General features: G+C 36.8%; 1 protein-coding gene across 1 annotated transcript in view; it reads left to right on the forward strand.

Annotated features, from left to right (window-relative positions):
* Positions 1-16,483, forward strand: part of LOC136033008 (pre-rRNA-processing protein TSR1 homolog) — a 42,547-nt gene extending 26,064 nt beyond the window's left edge. The window contains exons 3-5 of the mRNA XM_065713539.1: positions 3,826-4,810; positions 12,522-13,450; positions 16,193-16,483. Coding sequence (XP_065569611.1) covers positions 3,826-4,810; positions 12,522-13,450; positions 16,193-16,465 — 2,187 coding nt within the window. The 3' untranslated portion in view covers positions 16,466-16,483. The remainder of the gene's footprint in view (positions 1-3,825; positions 4,811-12,521; positions 13,451-16,192) is intronic.
* The last annotated feature ends 5,173 nt before the right edge of the window (positions 16,484-21,656 follow it).

The raw sequence follows: 21,656 nt of genomic DNA on the forward strand, positions 1-21,656 counted from the left end.
GATAATTTCTCTGCGTTTTAAGTTTTAATGTCGCTTCTTACTTTCAGTTAAAAAAAAAACTTTTTTTTAAAAACAATATCCAGTATCGTCCTCAAAAGATGTGCCTCGCTAGTGACCTCGCTAGTCCTCTTGCCACCATGTTTCGAATTTGCTTTGCAGTGGGAACATTATCAAAAGCCTTAGAAGTTACTCATATAGTCCCTCTCCCAAAGGCAGATGCTGACCCTACTAATGTAGGATCTTATTAGTCAATCAGTTTCCTGTCTTGTCTAGGACTATTGTCTGAGGGTGTCATAATACAAAACTCTATCAGTACTCTGAGTTACAACGCTTATTGGCTGACACACAATACGGTTTTCGTAGAAAATGGTCTATCTTGGACTGTCTAATTGCACAGTACCAAAAGTGGGTTGAGCTCTTTTCTCAGGGATATGACATTCACCTTTTCTCTTTTGACATCCCAAAAGTCTTTGATCGCGTATGGCACAAGGACCTTCTGTGCGTACTAAAGGCCTACGGAGTTAATAGTAGGCCATTTGAGGCGCTTGCTGACTTCCTTTATCAACGTTCAGTATATTGTCCTTGACGGCTTCATTTCAAAATAATGTCCGGCTTTAGTCGGAATACCCAAGGAAGTTTTATGGGCCGACTCTGTTCCTTGTTTTTGTAAATGTTCTGGGGGATAGCCTTCTGAAAAAACTTCACCACTTTGCTCATGGCCTGATGACAAAAATATCCCTCGCGGCAGACGAAGATCCTAGCAATCCCCATAAGGATCTTCAGGCTGATTTAAAAAAAAAATTGAAGTATGAGCAGATGAGTGGCTTGTCAGTTTCAATGCATCTAAAGCAAAAGAGCTCTTAATTTTGGAGGCGCGGAATGTGAAAGATCATTCTGTTTTTATTTTCAAAGGAGAGGAAATAAGTAAGAGTAGACACACTACGCTTGTTGGAGTTCTTTTCTGGTTGGATCGTGCGCGGATTGGGCACCTCAGCAAAGTGTCTCCTGTTTCTGCTGACCGTGTGATCCGTTGTGTTAAGAATTTTAAATCTAAATCGGTCGATATTTATGGTATTAGTGTTTTTCACCTTCATATTGATTCAAAAGAAATGATTCATCATTTGCAGTTATTATTTCAAATGTGTTTGTGTATGTCTTTGGTGCCTGATTCTTTTTTGTGCAGGATGTCACTTCGATTCTTAAACCTGGGAAAGATCCGACTAATTGCGCATCATATAGACCTACTACGGCAGCCTGTTCGTTGAGCAAAGTTTTTTAATATGTCCTACTTTCTGAAATTCTTCCAGAAGTTGATTATGTTTCGAATCAATTTGGTTTAAAACATATAGGAGGCCAATTTGCACATCGAATTCTTACTTCTTTGTCAATTCAAGCATAAAAAGATGAATCTAAAGTGTATTTATGTGTGTTAGATGTTTCAAAAGCTTTTGACTCATTTTGTCACAGTCAACTATGGTATTCTCTTTTCCAACTTGGAGTCAATTCATCTGTTATATCTGTCCTTCGTTTTTAGTATTCAAATGCATACGTTCGACTCGGGTCAAGAGAGACCTTTTTTGGTAATATTCCTACTCGGTCTGGACTTGGGCGGGGGGGGGGGGGGTGTCACCATACCTTTTTAATGCTTGCTTATACCCTGTGCTTTCTCGTATTTTTCTGACGTGCTTTACGGGCCTAACTAACTTATCTTATATTGCATATGTAGATGATCTATTATTTATTAGCCGTTCAAAATTCACCCGAGCTAAGTCTATTCAGTTTGTTTCTAGGCTTTTTGAAAAAATTGGCCTCATGATTAATGCTGAAAAATGTGAATATTCAGTTTTTAATGCTAAAAACCCAATTAGTGATTTGAGTTGTGGTTCTTTTTCAGTTAAGCTGGCTCCTGCATTGCGTTGTCTCGGGATTAGTATCTACTCTTCTGTTTCAGCTATCCATGCTAGTGCACTTGCAGATATTAAGAATAAGCTTAATGCAGGCTATGCTAAAAATGTCCCAAACCGTGGCCGACATTCTCGCAAAGCCTTGGCTTAACTCTATTCGACATATTGTGATCATTTCATTTTTTTTCTATCAGGTTTGCCGTCCATTTTCTAATACTAGTGATATGCAGGATATTAGAGCTTTGTATTTCCGTTATTTTAAATATCTTTTGTATTTGCCTCATTGGTATAGAAGCCGCAAGATTGCTCGAATGTTTAATGGAACTGATATATTGACGTCATATATTAAGTTGGACTCCAAGTTAAAAGAAGAGGCTTGCATGCGGCTGGGTCCTTTTCATCCTCTCGTGCGATTATTCTGATTTGCATTTGTTGTTCTTTATAATTAATATTGTCATAGGGAAGTTTTTTTATTTTTTGTATGCGTTCTTTTTTCTTTTGTTTTTGTTACTCCACTTTATCACAGGGGGTCAAAAATAAATTATTATTAAAGTGAGATTCTCCTGCTTTCAGAAGCTAGGAGTCACCATAAGATGCAAAAGTCCTCCCTCCTCGAGTCCATTTTGAAACTATTCACGTCTTGTATCAGACAAGGCAGTGAATATACATGTCATTTATTTGCTGGTGCACCAATTAGCCGCATCACTCCTCTTCAACGTTTCCAAAACCGAGCAGTTCGTGCAGCAATTTCTAGTAACTCTAATGCCAAACCCCTGTAGTTGACTCAGTATCGTTTTGACGCGACGTCAATATTAGTGTCTTGCAATTACATGTGTTGCCCGCCATCTGAGGAGTTATCAAAACTTGTTTTGGACAGATTAAAGCCTTTGCGACCAACTCGCCAAAATTAAGCTCGTCAGAACTACCTTGTGCAAGGTACACCCCGCCAGGAATACTTAAAGATGAGTTTTGCCTGACGATCCGTCGCCACAGGGAATGACCTCCCAGCAGAAGTAATCCCGGGAACTCGTTTTTCTGTGGCGTCCAAGAGTTACACCAATAAAGAGTATACACCAAAAGTTAAAAGCTTAGTTAAAGTTAAAAGCGGGACTCTTGCCATATCATCACTTCTGATGGAGCTGTGAAGCCTGTAATTAAAAAAAGGGGGTAAAAGGTTTATTATTTCCGCTAGTTTTTTTCATTTCAATTTGCTTTAGCTTAGAACCTTAGTTATTATTGATACCCATTAATTTCATTTTCCCGCATTGCCAGAGAGCTAAAATATAAGCCATGTGGTTACCCTAAAATTTTAGCGTTAAGATATAATATATAAATATAATTTTTGTTTTTACAACTGTTCTGGATTTCTTACAGCTTTGGAACACCATTCTGTAACTGAGTTTATTTTGTTTCGAGGCAATTCATTCTTTGTAGTTGTTTCTTCACTTTCTCTCTCATTCTCTGTCCTCTTCTTTTTTTCGTTAGTTTTTATGTATTCTTAATTTATTGTTTGTCTATGAAAATGGACCTTGGAAATGGTTCCCAATTAATTGGTTTTATTCTTGCTTCGTTCTCCTTCGTTGTAAAAGTATTAATTTTTCATTCTACATCAGGCGCGCCCTTGGGACTTTTTGGGGGGAGGGTAGGGAGGGGGTCAATGATAAAACATTGTATTTATCAATCTTTAATAAGAAGTACTAAGAAATCGGTAAAAATTTAGGATTTGGGGATGCACCGGCTCCCTGCCCTCTCTTCAGCCCTGTATACGTGCAAGTTCGTCATGGAAGGGCAGTGTGATCTTGGAAACTATTGAATTAATTTCTGTATTGTGTTCATATTTTCATCTTCAGTGTATCTAAATGTGGAAAGCAGCCTTTATGGTTATATCAATTTCTTATGCTGACTGCATTTTATTTTGCAGACCATTTCTAGAAAGTTGAAACTTTCCGGCAGAAAAGAAAAGAAGCGACGAGCAATGCAGGTTCGAAATCATAAAATAGGATTGTCCAGCAAAAAGAAAAGCTTGTTAGGAGTAAATGGAGCACCACCATTTCTCATTGCTGTTATTCCTGTTGATGGTGATTCAGATCAATTTGAGTTTGCGCACCAGATTAAGAGTTTTGTTGAAAATAACGAAGGGTCAGCCTGCTTCAGCTCAAAAAGCGTTCTGCATGCTATATACCCTAGATTGAAACTACGCTATTCGTTCGTATTTCCTCAATCAACAAATTTATATGCACAGCTAGATGCTGCCAAGGCTGCAGACACTATTGTCTTTCTGTATTCAGCAGATAAACAGAATCAAGTCTATAATAGTCGATTGAACTTAGCAGCCATGGATGATACTGCTGAAATTGTTTTGAATGCTATTATGGCTCAAGGACTGCCTACACCAACTGGTGTTATTACCGGGTTAGAAAAAGTACCACAAAAACTCCGTGCAAATATCAAGAAAGAATTTAAAAACAAATTAGATACAAAAATTTCTTCTGATAATGATGTCGTAGTCATTGAGAGGGAGAATGATTTAGCGAAGTTTTTACATATTCTAGGCTCTCAAAAGCAAAATTCAGTTAAACAGAGAGATGTTCGTTCTCATATTCTTGCTGAAAATGTAGATTTTTATGAAAATGTCGAGAAAGATTCTTCAGTAGGAACCTTAGAAGTTAGTGGTTATGTTCGTTACCAGCCTTTAGATGTCAATGGAATTGTTCATTTACCTGGAATTGGGGATTTCCAACTTGAAAAGATTACAGTATTTGAAGACCCGTATTCATTGAACAAGCGGAAGTCTAAAGACGAAATGATGGAGGACCAGAGAGTAATAGAGATTCTTATTCCTGATCCTCAAAAGCAGGCGAGTCTTCAGTCTTCTATTCCAGTTGTTGAAGATGGAATGGACGGGGGTAAGAATATTTTGGATGTTTGAAGTTAAAAGAGAGATGTGTTGGGGTATATTCAATTGGGTTGATAGCTAGCAAGTTTTTGGGCGAAATAAGAGAATCAATGCACATTTTTGTCTATTACTCTCTATGTGCTGCTACTTCTATAGAATCTGCTATGCCAAATGTTTTAATAATGTCACAGAGATAGCAACTTATCTCAGCTGAATCTTATTTAGTTTCTTTTTTTGTGTTTAGAAAACCTTTAGGACTGGATAGATATAGCGTTTTCATCCATTACTTTAAGTACATATGCATGCAAATGATAAAAGGGCTTTTGCACAAATTTAAAATATGTCAAGTATGTATGCTTGAGGAAGAAAATTCGTTTGATGAAACCATCCTGTAGCATATTATGAAAGATTAAATAAGCAGAAACCTCTATAGCCTACTGGGTATTTCCATGAATTTCGTGTTTAGGATATATTATTTTATTCTGTCGAACTCCCAAACTTAAAAGTATTTGCGTAAAAAAAAATGAGGGTTGATCTAGAATGAATTCTAACCTCTAGGATAGAAAACCTTTAGTACTGGATAGATATAGTGTTTTCTTCCATCACTTTTGCCATCGGCTTTTGCACAGAGAAGGTAACGTTTTCGTGGAAAAATTTAAAATATATCAAGTATGTATGCTTGAGGAAGAAAATTCGTTTGATCATGCCCTCCTGTAGCATATTATGTGAAATTTAATAAGCATAGACCTGTATACTAACTATTTACAGGATTTTTACAGGATTTACAGGATTACTAACTATTTTTAGTATTTAGAATATTTAGTTTTATTCTGTCAAACTCCTAAACTTTAAGTATCTGCGTAAAAAACGGAAGGTTGACCTAGAATGAATTCTTACCTTGAAAATTTGCATAGTATATGAAGGTTTTTGAGTTAATGTAGTCGCTTTTTACTCGATAACGCTATATCTGTCCCCCTCCCCTTTATTGGCCTCTGCTATAAGCTTAAAGCTTTCTTTTTGTTGTCTCTACCCATAAAAAAAAGGTTGTGAGAGAAATTATCACAGATTCTGTGGTAATAAAGAATGTGAGAAGCAGCAGGTAATAATGGTAGTTGGCTTGTCAGGATGAAAAATAATTAACAGAAACTGACTTAACGGTGTTATAAAATATTATTTTGCTGTAACAAAGTTACGAGTCAATTTATATTTAATACAAAATAGTGATGGTCACAGATATACCAAATAGACCACTTCTAAAAATTAAGCACACAAGGTAGTGCTCAATGGAGTTGTGCAGTGCAGGACTTGGCGTGGTTAAATAGGCTTTCTGTGCAGCAATATGGTTTGGCTTGGTGGAGCATGTTGCAAAGCAGTGTAATTTTGCAACAGGTAGTACATTAAATCGGGTGGATGTAGAAAGAGATCCATCGCCAAAGAAGAGTCTGTTCATCACCACTCGTTTAAGTCCTGCTTTACTGGAATGTAATCTTGTGAATAAAACTGTAACATCACATCTTCATACCAGAGCCCCCACTATTTAGATCAAAGCGAAAGGTTTTTATTCCCTATTTACGATTCCCTGCGCTAGTTTAAATATCACACTAAAAGCTCTAATAAACCAGATAAATAACTATTTATCTTTAGAAAAATATGAAAAAAAACTTCGTTTTCTTAAAGAGTTAAAGAGGCTGCGTCCCAAAGTCGAACCTTAAAACGTACAGGAATTAGGAGAGGGAGTAGGGGGGCTGCCGCCCCCCAAACCCCCCCCCCCGCTTTTAAAGACTCTTTTGTACAGTTTTTTTGTTGTGGGGGGACTTCATTGTTACTAATTACTAGTTTCGGCGCAATGGTTCTCCTGTCCTCTTGTGTTTAACATTTTTCGAAGTTATTCCATTATTCATTCATTTCAATTTTTTGTTAATTAAAAGAGGGCCTTTCCGAAGCCAAGAGCGGGGGGTTAGGGGGGCGGCAGCCCCCCACAACAAAAAACCTGTTACTGTAAGAATTTTTCAAACAAGTGATGTTGTTACAAGAGAAAATTTTACCTTCAATGGGGAAATGGGTTTTTCTAAGCTAGAAAATCGGGGGATTAATATTTTCCGACGAAACTTTCCAGGAAAATTACTCGGAGAATTCCGCGTCGAATGAGTCTTCGTACACCCAGATCCGATGTCGGCTGTGACCTGTAGGCGTGGCAGAAAAACAAAAAAAGGGTTTCTGTCATTTTTCTTAAATAAAAATTTTACGAATTAAGACAGAATTTTTTTAAGCTTTCAGTCAGTCTCACCATGTCGAGCTGATCATTTTGATGTACTTGATGTTGAAATTCGTAACTTTTAACAACAAAAAACTTAACATGGGCTCTTATAGGGAAATGGAGTTTTTCTAAGCTAGAATATCGGGGGGTTAAGATTTTCCGACGAAACTTTCAAGCAAAATTACTCGGAAAATTCCGCGTCGAATGAGTCTTCATACACCCAGATCCGATGTCGGCTGTGACCTGTAGGCGTGGCAGAAAAAAAGAATATGAACATTAAGTGGCTATGCGTGGTTTCTGGAAAACAGGGAAGGAGTTATCGGATCGAGCTGAAATTTCGCGGATGATCTCCTGGGCCCTAGGGAACCTTAACTTGTGAATTTCAGCCCGATCGGACAACGTTAAAGGGGGGCTGGGGTTGGTGGGTTGAAACTTTCGGCCAGATTTTCCCCATGAAGAAAAAGTCGGAGGGGGATGAAATTTGGCAGGTTTCTTAGTTGGAGCTCGGGCTACGAAATCCATCCCTCCCCATCCCTCTGCGACCACTGGAACCGAAGATCGCTTAACATTGTCGTGGTTCGCCTCTTTAAAGAGGCACGAGTGTGCCTCCTTGATTATTGTTTAGCAATCCAGGGGTTTGGACTGCTTTTTCCAGAATATTCGCTTTAAGTTACAAAATGTTGGATAAATCGGAAGAGAATCAGTCCATGTACAAGGGGCATTGTGACTTGTTGCTTGTCCTTCCTTTGTGCAGCCTTGCAACAACGACTTTCAGATTAGACATGACAAAACTAATAAAAAAAAACCTTTATGTTATAGACAATTACAATTAAACATATTACAAATATTAAACAGACTTGCCAAATATTATAGCGCAACTTTCGACTGTTGTTATGAAACAAAGTTACTAAATAGCATAAAAGACAAAATTTATAAATGCTTAGATTGGACAAATACATTGAATTAATTGCCAAATCTTGACCAGGGCATTTGCACAATTTTAGAGAGTTAAATGGAATACGTATAGTAATTTTAGTCGAAAACATTTTGTGTATTGTTTATGAGGAAAGACGTTTTGTTTCCTATTCATCTCCCACATACTAAGAACTGGCTTTGAAAGTCAGTTCTTAATTTACTTTTTTGAAAGTAAATTTTTTTTGCCTTTGTATTATACCCTGAAGCACTCAAGTTTATCGGTACGCTGCTGTCGTTTTGAGGTATGGCAGGTAGAGCGCTTACCGATAGTCTTTGGCGAATATGTATTCATTATGCGTGTTCGAGCAAAGCAGAACAATGGTATTTTATTCAGTTTAGTTTGGAAACCCTGTTTAATTTTTTAATTCCTTTCTTCAAAAAATTGCTAACTTGATGAACTACTTCTCACCAATAAATTTCAAAAATACCACTCTGTTATCAAAATTTCATAAAGGAAAAAATATTTTAAGGTGGTAAGTATATCTTTCGCAGATCTTGTTATGCGTCAGTTTTTTAATGATTAATGAGGGTAAGCCTCATTTAGTGTCGACACAATTTTTAGAGTCTTTTTCTGTAAATTTTTTGACAGGTCGACTATATGATATGGGGCAATTTATTCCTAAATTTAGCGTTATGGTTTTCATATCTCTCTGCGCAGCTCATGAAATGCTTTCCTAACCATTGATAAAGAGTCTTTTTTGTGCTTTCTCATTCTATACAAGACCACGTTATTGCAGCTGTTTCCGAATTTCGCCCACGTACAAAACTTGTTCTATTGATCAAAACACCCCTCAAGTCTCGTGACCTGAAGAAGGTTCGTTTAGTGATTCTTGATATAATTGACTCAATGATCAATTGACCAATTAATTTAGACATTGTTTATTAACTCTTTTAAGGTTTTACATTTTATCCAAGAATAGCTACTTCTAAGCATTTTAATCTCATGATATTCAAGTCATAACTCGAACATCAGCCAGCATTTACATATCTTGAAGTTCTGCTAAAGGTAATTGGAGATACATAAGATCAAACTTGTTTCTTGAGGAAGAAACTTTCACTAAGTTTTCATGTTATTTATAATTCACTATTCTGTTGATTTGTTACCCCCCCCCTCAAGAAAAAAATTAGTGAAAGTCAAATAAATTATGCAGTTCAGGAACCAAAAACTTACTTTCGAAACTGGTACCATCTAAATTTATTGCCTAATAATTAAGATTGATTATTTTGGAACACTGCTCCTCCAATTGGGGGAGGGGGAGCTGACATTGTGTAGCTTTCGCTTACTTTCTTCTAACTTTTTAGGATGAATAATAGCCCAGCAATGAAACAAATATTCACTTGAAAGTCATGAATTTTCAATGTCCTAACTTTCTTTGATCCAAAAGTGATGTATACTGTGTATTGATATAATAAATAGGACACTCATGTTTCTTATATAGGGCTCCGCTGTAGGAGTTTTGTGCAATTTTCATTTCCATTGCTGCAACTTTTTTCCGTAAAAAAAGGGTTTGGAAACTGGCAGTGATTTCGAAAGTAAGTGAAAGTTTGGTCAAAAAGCATGTTGTACTTATAATCTTTTTTATGGCACTTGGTATTAACCAAGTGACATATAGCAATCGCCAATTCTGTCGGTCTGTCGGTCTGTCTGTCTGTCGGTCCCGGTTTTGCTACTTTAGGCACTTCCAGGTAAGCTAGGACGATGAAATTTGGTGGACGTATCAGGGACGGGACCAGCTTAAATTAGAAAAAGTCGTTTTCCCAGTCGATCTTAATGAAATTTTATGTTTGGAATGATATTGCGTCTCAGAGCTCTTATTTTAAATCCCGACCGGATCTGATGACATTGGGGGAGTTGGAGGGGGGAAACCTAAAATCTTGGAACACTTAGAGTGGAGGGATCGGGATGAAACTTGATGGGAAAAATAAGCACAAGTCCCAGATACATGATTGACATAAATGGAACAGATCCGCTCTCTTTGTGGTAGTTGGGGGGGGGGGGGTAATTCTGAAAAATTAGAAAAAATGAGGTATTTTTAACTTACGAACGGGTGATCGGATCTCAATGAAATTTGATGTTTAGTAGGATATCGTGTCTTAGAGCTCTTATTTTAAATCCCGACCGGATCTGGTGACATTGGGGGGGAGTTGGGAGGGGGAAACGTAAAACTTGGAAAACAATTAGAGTGGAGGGGTCGGGATGAAACTTGGTGGGAAAAATAAACACAAGTGCTAGATACATGATTGACATAAACAGAACGGATCCGCTCTCTTTGGGATAGTTGGGGGGGGGTTACTTCTGAAAAATTAGAAAAAATGAGGTATTTTTAACTTACGAACAGGTGATCAGATCTCAATGAAATTTGATATTTAGAAGGATATCGTGGCTCAGAGCTCTTATTTTAAACCCAACCAGATCTGGTGACATTGTGGGGGGGAGTTGGGAGGGGAAACCTAAAACTTGAAAAACACTTAGAGTGGAGGGATCGGGATGAAACTTGGAGGAAAAAATAATCACGAGTCCCAGATACATGATTGACATAACCGGAACGGATCCGCTCTCTTTGGGGTAGTTGGGGGAGGATCTAATTCTGAAAAATAAGAAAAAATGACGTATTTTTAACTTACGAAGGAGTGATCGGATCTTCATTAAACTTCATATTTAGAAGGACCTCGTAACTCACATCTCTTATTTCAAATATCAACCGGATCAAGCGTAATTGGGGGGGGGGGGGAATCTTAGAAAATACTTAAAGCGGTGAGATCAGGATGAAACTGGATGGGAAGAATAAAAACCTGTCTAAGATACGTGACTGACATAACCGGACCGGATCTGCTCTCTTTGGTGGAATTGGGGAGGGGGGGGGGGGTAATTTTGAAAATGGAGGTATTTGTAACTTACGAAAGGGTGACCAGATCTTAATGAAATTTGATATTTAGAAGGATCATGTGCTATAAAGTTCTTATTTTAAATTCCGACCAGATCCTGTGACGTTGGGGGGAGTTGGAGGGGAAAACCGGAATTCTTGGAAAACGTGAAAATTGGGGTATTTTTATCTTACGAATAGATGATCGGATCTTAATGAAATTTGATTTTTAAAAAGAATTCATGTCTCAGAGCTCTTATTTCAAATCCCGACCAGATCGTTTGACATTGGGGGGAGTTGGAGGGGGAAATCATGGAAAAACACTTGGAGTGTAGGAATCGGGATGAAGCTTGGTGGATAGAATAAACAAATGTCCTTGATACGTTATTGACAGAATCGTACTGGATTCGCTCTCTTTGGGGGAGTCGGGGGGAGGGGTTCAGTGATTTGGCGAGTTTGGTGCTTCTGGACGTGCTAGGACGATGAAAATTGATAGGCGTGTCAGGGAGCAGCACAATTTGACTTGATAGTCGTTTTCCCAGATTCGACCATCTGGGGGGCTAAAGGGAGAGGAAAAATTAGAAAAAATTAGGTATTTATAACTTACGAGTGGGTGATCGGATCTTAATGAATTTTGATATTTAGAAGGACATCGTGACTCAGAGCTCTTATTTTAAATCCTGACTGGCATTAAGCCTTTCTTTCCTTTTTAAATCAATATATTGATTCATAGAATGTTGTTAGAGCTCATACCATATGATCTCTTGGCTCTTAGCTCTTCTCGCCTCGTCACAAGTGCCATATGAGCTCTTAGCTCTTGTTGTGATTTAACTTCTCTATGAGAGGGGGGGAGTGTACATATGCATATTCCCTGTTTACACACGTGTATGTATTTATACTGTACTTATATATATATATATGTATTTATATCAGAACTGGAATGTTTACTTTTTGGTAGCATTTCTTTTTTTAATGGCGCATAATATAACTAACACAACCCCACCTGTCTTCATTTTTGGGGCAAATAAAGGATTTTACATAGCAAAGTAAAAAAAAAAATATGGATTTATAATTTTTGTTGGAAAACTAAAATAAGCTTAAAAATAAATAAATGATATGTTCAATAATAGCTAAGGAATTTTCAGAACAGGCTAGGTGGAAGATCTAAAATTCTTATTTTTCTCATCATCCATTGATTGTTCTTTCATCACGGTGCTCAAACTGGATTACTACTTAATTGGCCAAAAAGTGTTTAAAATCCTAGCATGGGAATTCTAAAGATACAACATAACTAAACATACAACAAATAGCAGCATTGCGGTAAAAATATAAGCAGTTGGTCACCATGATGATTTCTTATGTGGATAGACGCAAAAAAATGGTTCAGCTTCAAAGCCTACTTTATATTCTTTTCAATGCGTTCTGAAAATAAATTTGTTTTATCTTTATTTTTGTACCAAGATACCAAAAAAGAACCCATGGCATCCGAGCTAAGTTATTACTGGCGACGGAAAGGATCTTAACAACCTCTTTTATTCATCCTTAGATTCGTTTTCATTTGACTGTTTAGTGTTGTGAAGTTTGTCCTTTTGGGGTTTTTTAACTAGTATAATCTCTTTTTTCAGATGAGGATAGAAATGAACATATCAATTTTATCAGTGAGGCAGATGAAGAAAACGAGATAATAAGTGAGGACGAGGAAACCGATTCAGACGTTCCTTCAGCAGATGAAGACTCAGACTCTGACATAGAAGCCATGTCAGAATCTGGTAAAGTCTCAGATGACGACGACCTAGAAAGCACTGTACCTACTACTCTTGATTATGACAAGCATGTCAATTTTGCTGACGAGAAAAATGAGTGGGCAAGATTGAAAGAAGCAAGAGAAGATGCTATGTTTCCAGACGAAGTAGACACTCCACATGAAACGCTTGCCCGCCTACGGTTTCAGAAATATCGCGGCCTTGCTTCGTTTAAGGACAGTCCTTGGAATGCAAAGGAAGATCTTCCTTTCGATTATGGGCGTATTTATCAGTTTGAAAACTTCAACAGGACAAGAAAGAGGATTTATAAACTTCAAAGAGAAGGGGTTAAACCTGGCTCTTATGTAACAATCCGTGTTAAAGATGTACCAAGGGACCTTATCAAGCCACATGTTTATGATACCTATCCTCTTGTGATTGTCGGCTTACTGCCACATGAGCATAGGATGTCAGTTCTGAATGTTGTTGTGAAAAGAGTAGACTCTGATTCAGACAAGGTCATTAAATCTAAAGATAAACTAGTCTTTCAATGTGGTTTCCGTCGTTTCATTGCTCGACCTATATTCAGCCAACACTCGCTTGGAAATAAGCATAAATTTGAAAAATTTTTGAAACCTGGAGTGCATGTTGTTGCCACTTGTTTTGCTCCTATAACATTTGCTCCGTCATCGGTCTTAGTCTTCGAACGTGATAGTGATGGTGACGAGTTGGTTGCTGTTGGATCAGTTCTAGATTCGAATCCTGATAGAATTATCGTGAAGAGAACAGTTTTAAGCGGTCACCCATTTAAGGTAAGCTATTACTGCATCTTTACCACGAATCATTGGTATTAGCTGTGCTCCGTATATGGATATTTTTCAAATTGACCCTGGCAATTGTATTCTAAGACGAAAATACGTATAAGCTGTTCCGATTTATTGCTTCTTATTTTTTCTATTACTTATTGTTCTATTCACCTTTTTATTTACAATATTTGTTCGTAATATTGAAAAAAGTCAAATAGCTATGATTTATTTCCCCTATTTAATTACAAATTTAATAACAAGTTCGTTTTGTGAATTCGTTGGATGTTTTCTAATGTCCTATCCTAGAGATTTGGAAAGCAATCATGAAACATTAAGCGAAAAACCAAGCGTATTGGTTGTATTCTTGAGTTTCCTATTTTTATCGATAGTTCATGCAAGCAAAAACTGTTATATGTTGCATGTTTGTCAAAGGAAAAGATGTTGACCTTAAAAAAAAGAAAAAAAAATCATTTCTTGTACGACATGTTGATAAGGTGACATTTTTTTTTTTCGAGACTTGAACAATATTAGTATAAAAAAAACATACTTTTGTAAAAGCAAGGATCGATCAGTCCTCACTAGTCAGTTTATTATTACACTGACAGATAATTGAATAAAATAATATATATCAAAGAGAGGAAGCTTTATTTCTAGAATGCTCCTTTGGTCGTCAAATATGAATAAATGAATTATTTTATCTCCCTAGAAAAACAAAAGGTGTCAAATTGAGTAATAACAAAAAAAAAAGAATAAAATACGCTAGAAATATAAACACACTTCTATCTCACATAAATAGCACTCAATGAACTATTTTCATGATCTAGAGTATTCATAAACTGAGACCGACGTTTGTCAATAACAGCAAAGGGTTGTGCTACAATAAAACTAGATTTGAGCCGGAACCGATCAGAAACTTATCAGGATCTTTCATACTCTACAATTAGAAAACATTTGATAAAGCAGCTCTAGATGGCAAAATAAAAGTTACGTATCAAACAATAGATGCAGACGGCATTGCTTATCAAGCTCCGCAAGGTAGTTTCATTTTCATTTTCTTCATAAGAACAGATATTTGAGGTAGTTACAGTGAAACCTAGGTGACGAGAGTTTTCACAAAGAGCTTCATTTAATTGATCCGAAAATTTTCCTCTAGCAGAGGAACGGGTGGTGAAAATTCCGTAGTAAAATATTCCGTTAACTGCTTTTCACTTGGGAGCGTAAGCGTTCATATTACTACTACTAATAATAATAACTCACTGCAGCGCCAAGCCGTCTGAGGCCAACAGAGCTATGCACGTTCCTCCTCCAACCCAGTCTATTCAAGGCCTCCCTCTTTTCACCCTCCCAGGAAGTTCTCATTTCCTTGACATCTTTATTTATGACATTCTCCCACCCCAGACGAGGGCAACCTGCTTTCCGTTTAGCACCAGATGGTTGGCCAAAAAGTATGATCTTCAGCAATCTGTCATCCTTCTTCCGCAGAATGTGGCCTAACCATCTCAACCTTTCTTTCATGCCGACAAAAATAGAAGCCATTTAAAGCTCGGTGACGACATTTTCACAGTGTATTAATGAGAATAACTAATTTAATCAGTGTAATTGGTAAAATTAGGGTAGTAACTAGTGTTTGATCTCAATGCCCAACAAGGAAGCGATTACAAATGTCAAGTGTCATTAAAAAATTAAAGTGTCATTAGAAAAATTCGAAATGTTGACAGTTATTGTCTGCACTAGCAACAGTTTCCACTCAAGTTACCCATACTATCTGAGCTGAAAGGTAATACAAGACTGCAGGTACATACAACCAAAATACAAATGCTACTTCAGGTACAACGTAATTAAAAGAAAGAAAAGAAATTACATCCATCATGTTTCTTGAATAATGAGGTCTGTGAAAAAAAACGAAGCAAAATACAACATGCGGGTCTAGCAGAGGGTGCTAAAGTTCCAGGACACTAGGAGGCACCAAGAAATTTTTCCTTTGGAGAGAAGCGGGATTCTTCATAAAAATGTATCTTCATATCCAAAAATTGGATTCTATGCTTTTGACTCACAAAACTTTTCCTGAGTAGTCATCCTCAATGCACCTCTTACAGGTGGGAATGTATCTCCTTATCCCGTTGGGTCTAGTGAAGGCTCATTGAAATAGTTCACTTTCTAAAGTGTCTGGATTTACGTCAGTAATACCAGCCAGAACTGCCTAGAAAAATAGTTCAAAATGCGGCAAGTTATATCCTATTTTGATATGGGCACTTTAGTGATTAGACAGCAGTTGCAATGCTTTTTAAAGGCGCCTTTTTAAGCTGCTGTAACAAAGCTGGAAAGTAGATAAGAGAAACTGTTGGTCAAAAATTTAATGTCGAATGCTGAAATATTATTAAATCCAAATGATGAATGCTACTAATACGATTAAAATTCCTTGCTTATCTTCTCCGAAACTGTTCCTTGAACTCTATAAAGTTCTTCTAGGGAAAACTGCTGGGCAAACAATCAACAAAAAACCTACGTAAAAGTCTTGGTACCAGGGCCTAAAAACTTGTTTCAAACTTTAAGACTCAACCTCTTCTCTAAAACGTTTGGTTATGCTGATTTCCTTTTTATTTTTTGTGTCCTTTTATTACGTCCTTTAAAAGCAGATAAAGAACCATCCCAAGATTTTTGAAATTAACCTATGATTCCTATGAATTAACCTATGAGCATAGGTTTTCTCTCTTGTGTTCCTAGATACAACTTCTCTATTAATTTCAGGTGAAGAAAAGGCATGCAGTAGTCAGATTTATGTTCTACAATAAAGAGGATATTCTTTGGTTCAAACCGTTGGAGTTACATACAAAGTATGGCTTACGAGGACACATTCGAGAGCCTCTCGGAACACATGGTCACATGAAATGTATATTCAACAAGCAAATCAAATCTCAGGACACTGTTTTGTTGAATCTTTATAAGCGTGTATTTCCAAAGTGGACATATGACCCAAACGTCACATTATTGAATTGTGAAAACATGGAAATGAATGACTAATAAAGTTGCATTACTTGACTCTATCCTTACCTTATATTAGACACTAGTTTCTACGGTGCCTTCGGAGGCACACAAGTATCTATTGAGTAGCCTCTGAACTACTCTTATATGGACCTTCATGGCTTACGGAGTGGTGCCAGTTGCTGGGGTGGGGGTATTTTGCCCTCTCCCCCTTAATTTAAAAAAAAATCTTTTTTTGATATTTCCATTGAAAATGACCTTTTTGATATTTCTATTGAAAAAAATTTCACCCCTCCCTCGATAGATTATGGACAATACATTCACTCCCCCCAAAAAAATCATAAGTTGCTGCCACTAGTCACACGGAGCGTGCTCTTTGCTCTTTCCTGGTAATGGATGCCTTCTGCTTGCTAGTAGAAGATAATTTTAATCTACTCTGTAGTCCAAAAATTTAGAGGACGATGTTTGGTAGGTTGGTTTTACAAAGACGCTTGGGTATTCTAAGCCTACCTTTCCTCGCCTTCTTTAACAGCCTACCTGAAAATGCGCTGGGTAAAAATAAGAAAAAAACGTTCCAGGTCGAGAATGCCATATTTTGTCATCAAATGCCTGATTCCCCACTTGATTATCCAGGCTTGTGCAGAGAACTTGCGAAGCAAATCAAAATTATATAATATTCATCTTTATGATTAAGGGCAACATAATTGACCAAGTTAAGGGCAATGTGTCTCCCATGGAATTCTCTAAAGGAGTTTTTGTGCTTGAAATTTGTTTATCAACCCAGATCGAAGGACTCGTGATGCCTAAAAAAATTGAAAGTAGATTTGGTTTACTGTTTTGTGGTGTCTGAAAATCCACCCAAAATGTTTTTCATCCTTGATCAACTTTAAACTTCGGGGCGTATAGACCAGGGGAAGGCGATTTCAATAAAGTCAAAAAATTTCGAAGGAAATTGGGTTGTATTAAATCGTGCCGTAAGAAAATAGGCCAAAACAATTTTTGATTGTTGCCTCCGATTGGAGGGAAACATACAGGTGCAAGAAAATCTTTGACGCGTGGTGCGTAAATTAATAGCTGTAGTGCCTTTTCTGAGCAGCAGGAAAGATTGTACCACAGAAAAGGGGCATTTTGTGACGCAAAACAACGATTTTGGCCTAAAGAGTACCAAAAAGCTACCGAATAAAAAATTCTGAGATAGGCGATTGGTTTATAATTCTCTAAAAGTAGCATATGGAGCTTCCCAGTTTCAGATGCAATAATGCCAAGCGGCAGCACATTTGTTTCTAAAGATTAACGTATTTCATTCAAAATAAACGGGAAAATTCTTGTAGCTTTTTTGAAGGGATTCATTTAGCTGGTTTGGCTCATTTGGGGCTTGATTGTATAATTGTGCAATAGCTATCGTGGAGGAGGGCTGGTGGATAATTACGAAACTGGGAAGGAGGAGTGCGCCTGTAGCCTCAAAAGGAGAACTTTGATGCCTAAATTTTCCAAGTCTATGAGTCTTTAGGTAAGCTTTGGAGCAGTTTTCGGGAAAGAGGGAGGATCCCTTCTTCTCGTGACTATTTTTAGACTATGTTAGTAATATCGGTGATGTGGGGTGAAATGACGCCTCTTGTTAACAATTGCTTGTTTTTTTGTTTTTCTGAATAACACATTTGATAGCATTCATATGCTTACCGGTAGTAAGGGGGGGGGGGTAAGGTGGGGCAGTATCATGAGTGCCGTCAGAAAATTCCCGGGGTATGGGAGGTGCTACCAAAAACTTTGTTTCTGTATAAATTTAAACGGGGATGTTTCTTGTTTTACCGCGTTCTAGAGTGTTGGTCCGAACAGGGCTAAAATAATAATGAGGAAAAACTCTCGTAACTTTTTAAATGGTATTTAATTAGCCTCCCAGTATCGACTGCCCTAATGGTATGCAGTATTCCATTCGTTCTCTAAACATAAATCGAGTCCATAACGATAAACCGTTACTATAGATGGTTTATCCAGTAAGATTAAACTCCATAGTGTCTCATAGTTGTACTTGATCTGTCAGAGTGTTGGCTGACGGATTCTCTTATGGTGAGGGGGATATAGAAGTCCCTAAATGGTGTTTAGGCCGGTCTTTTTCAAACTTCTAATGAGGAGTGTTTGAGATGAATTGTATGAATATTTAAGATTATCACGGATTTAACCTTTTACTCCCCTCACTAGGAAGAATATTTTGATATGGATAAATATAGGAAAGAATACACGGAGTGATTGCTGGAGTGGCGAAAAACCCCTCTTATGGCTGAGACGAGGGTATATTTTAAATAATTATGCCTTATTTTGAAAATTGAATACGCTAAATGAGATCATATTTTCAAAGCACTGTTCTGAAAAAGTAAGACTATGATTTAAAGAATCAGGTTGGTAGCTCTCCTCATATTTAGGGTAACCCTTGGTATAGTGGTAAATATGACAGAAATCAATGAGAGTAAATTTAAGTGAAGATCTATATTAATACTTCCCCTACTCTTCGCGCTAAAGACTAAGTTTTCTTCCTATTCCTTTAGAGTGACTGGACAAGCGTAAAATATTGTTTGTAATACCTAATGAATTAAGAATTCCATCGATAAGCGTTTGCTTTAACATACTAACATTTTCAGTTGAAACTTAGGCAATCTTTAAATAAAACGCTAGCAATTCGCCATCAACTACATCTGATGTGTTGACCTCATGTGGCTTGGTGCTGCAGTGAGTTGTTAATAGTTTTAGTAGTAGTAGGTCGAGTAATAAATGCTGTCAGTATAGCACAAAGCTATAAAGTTTTAGCGCCGAGAGGGGGGAGAGGTTAAGAAGGGGGCAGTCCTCCTCATATACGGAATAACTTCCGTTTGTTTTATGTTTTAAAGTCACTATTTTTTTTTATTAAATATAAAACTAGTGAGTCTTGGCCTTCTATCCTCTTATCAAATAAAAAAAAAGTTTTTTTTAACTGAAAGTAAAGAGCGACATTAAAACTTAAAACAAACAGAAATTATAGAAAGGGGCTTACTCTTTACACTAAAGTTTTTATTGTTTTAAAAAGTAGTGTGGCGAGAAAGAGTCGAACTTTAGCATAAAGATCGAGACGTTGAGGATGGGACAGCCTCTTTCGTATACGGAATAATTTATGTTCGTTTTAAGTTTTAATGTCGCTCCTTACTTTCAGTGAAAAAAATTGTTTTTTTTTAAATTTAATTTCCGATCGTTTTTGAATTAATGCAGGTTTTGATTTTGGCTCACCGTAGATGAATAATTAAAACGAAATTTGCATATTAATTTTACTTTGTTTGGCTAAATGTCTTTCTCAAAGTATTGATCGGACGATTTTGAGACAAAATGGGTGGGGGAGGGGGCCTAGTTGCCCTCCAATTTTTTTTTTACTTAAAACGGCCACTAGAACTTTTAATTTTATTTATGAATGTTTTTATCAGTAATAAATATGCATTACTTACATAACAAACTTCTGCATTCGTATCTTCTTATTACGTATATGAGGGGGTTCGCCCCCTCGTCAATACCTCGCTCTTTATTAAAGTTCGAATTTTGTTCCTATTCTTTAAGAATGACCCCCTGAATCACAAAGGACGTTTAATTAGAATAAAGAGCTCTTTTGAAATTACTAAAAATACTTTAGAGTAAAGAGTAAGGTATTGAGGAGGACACAAACCCCCTGTTCGCTTTGAGTTTTAATGTTTCTCCTTACTTTGAGTTGAAAAAGCTTGCTTTTTTATTTAACCTCTGAACGTTTTTGAATTAACGCAGGTTTTGATTTTGGCTCACCGGACACGAATAAGTAAAACGAAATTTGCATATTAATTTTACTTTTTTGGGCTAAATGGCTTTCTAAAAGTTTTAATAGGACGACTTTAAGAAAAAAGGGGCGAGGAAGCCTAGTTGCCCTCTGATTTTTTTTTTACTTAAAAAGGCCACTAAAACTTTACTTTTATTTACAATCGTTTTTATTAGTAACAAATATACATAATTTACAAATTAACTTACAAAACGAAATTCTATATTCGTATATTTTGTAACTTATATGAGGGATTTGCCCCCTCGTCAATGCCTTGCTCTTTATACTAAAGTCCGAGTTTTGATCCAATTCTTTAAGAATGACTCCTGAGTCACAAAGGCCTTTTAATTAGAATAAGTAGCTCTTTTCAAATTACTAAAAATACTTTAGCGCAAACAGCGAGGTGTTGAGGAGGGGATGAACCCCCTCCTATACGTAATAATTTCTTTTTGTTTAAAGTTTGAATGTTGCTTCTTACTTTCAGTTGAAAAAACTTGTTTTTTATTTAATTTCTCATTGTTTTTAAATAGCGCTGGAATGTCCAGCACCCCCTTCATAGAAATCTCTCTTCCCCCATGATAAATTCCTCTATGAAAAATCCTCTCACGTAACCCCCCCCCCCCCCCGACCCCCTACCACCAGAAAAGTCTCCCTGAAAACTTCAGTTTACTTCCCAATAACCAATACAATATGTAAAAAATGGGCAAAGTTCATAAATTCCCGCCCTTCACCCGGGGACTGAGAAGGATTCCAGTGTTTGGAAAATGTAACCAGTAGCGGTTATATTCACGGGTAAGGAGGAGGCATATCTGCCTCATCCTCCCCTTAGTTTTTCTGTCATCTGACACTGAATTCAGACTGACACTGAATTTTAATCCATATTGGAGTGTTAATAATTCACTGCAGGTGATAGATTCTTTAACAATGGTTTCAGCTAAAAGAATTGAGTCTTTCGATTTTGCGACAATGTATACTAATTTATCACTTAATGTAGTGTTTGATAATTTAAAAACTGTTATCAAGAAATCTTTCCTCTTATCTAGTAAAAGGTTCTTAAAAATAGACATTTATAATAAAAAAGCTATATGGACAAATTGCTTTAATACTACAGTTAACTTGAGATGTTACAGCTTGGATATGATTTTTGAGTTATTGGAATTTGTTTTATACAATACTTATATAAGATTTGGGGGTGATTTGTACAAGCAAATTGTGGGAATTCCCATGGGGGGAATGCCCGCCCGTTTATAGCTGACTTGTTTTTAAGTCAACTAGAATATAAATATATGATGGATAAGAATAATCCAATTAATTTAAAATATGCTTTGTCAAATAATAAAAGATATTTAGATGATATTTTGGTCTTAAATTGTAAGGATTTCATTGATATTTCTAAAAATATATATCCACCAGAGCTTATTCTTG

This window comes from Artemia franciscana, chromosome 11 (assembly GCF_032884065.1).
Source record: "Artemia franciscana chromosome 11, ASM3288406v1, whole genome shotgun sequence".
NCBI lineage: Eukaryota > Metazoa > Arthropoda > Branchiopoda > Anostraca > Artemiidae > Artemia > Artemia franciscana.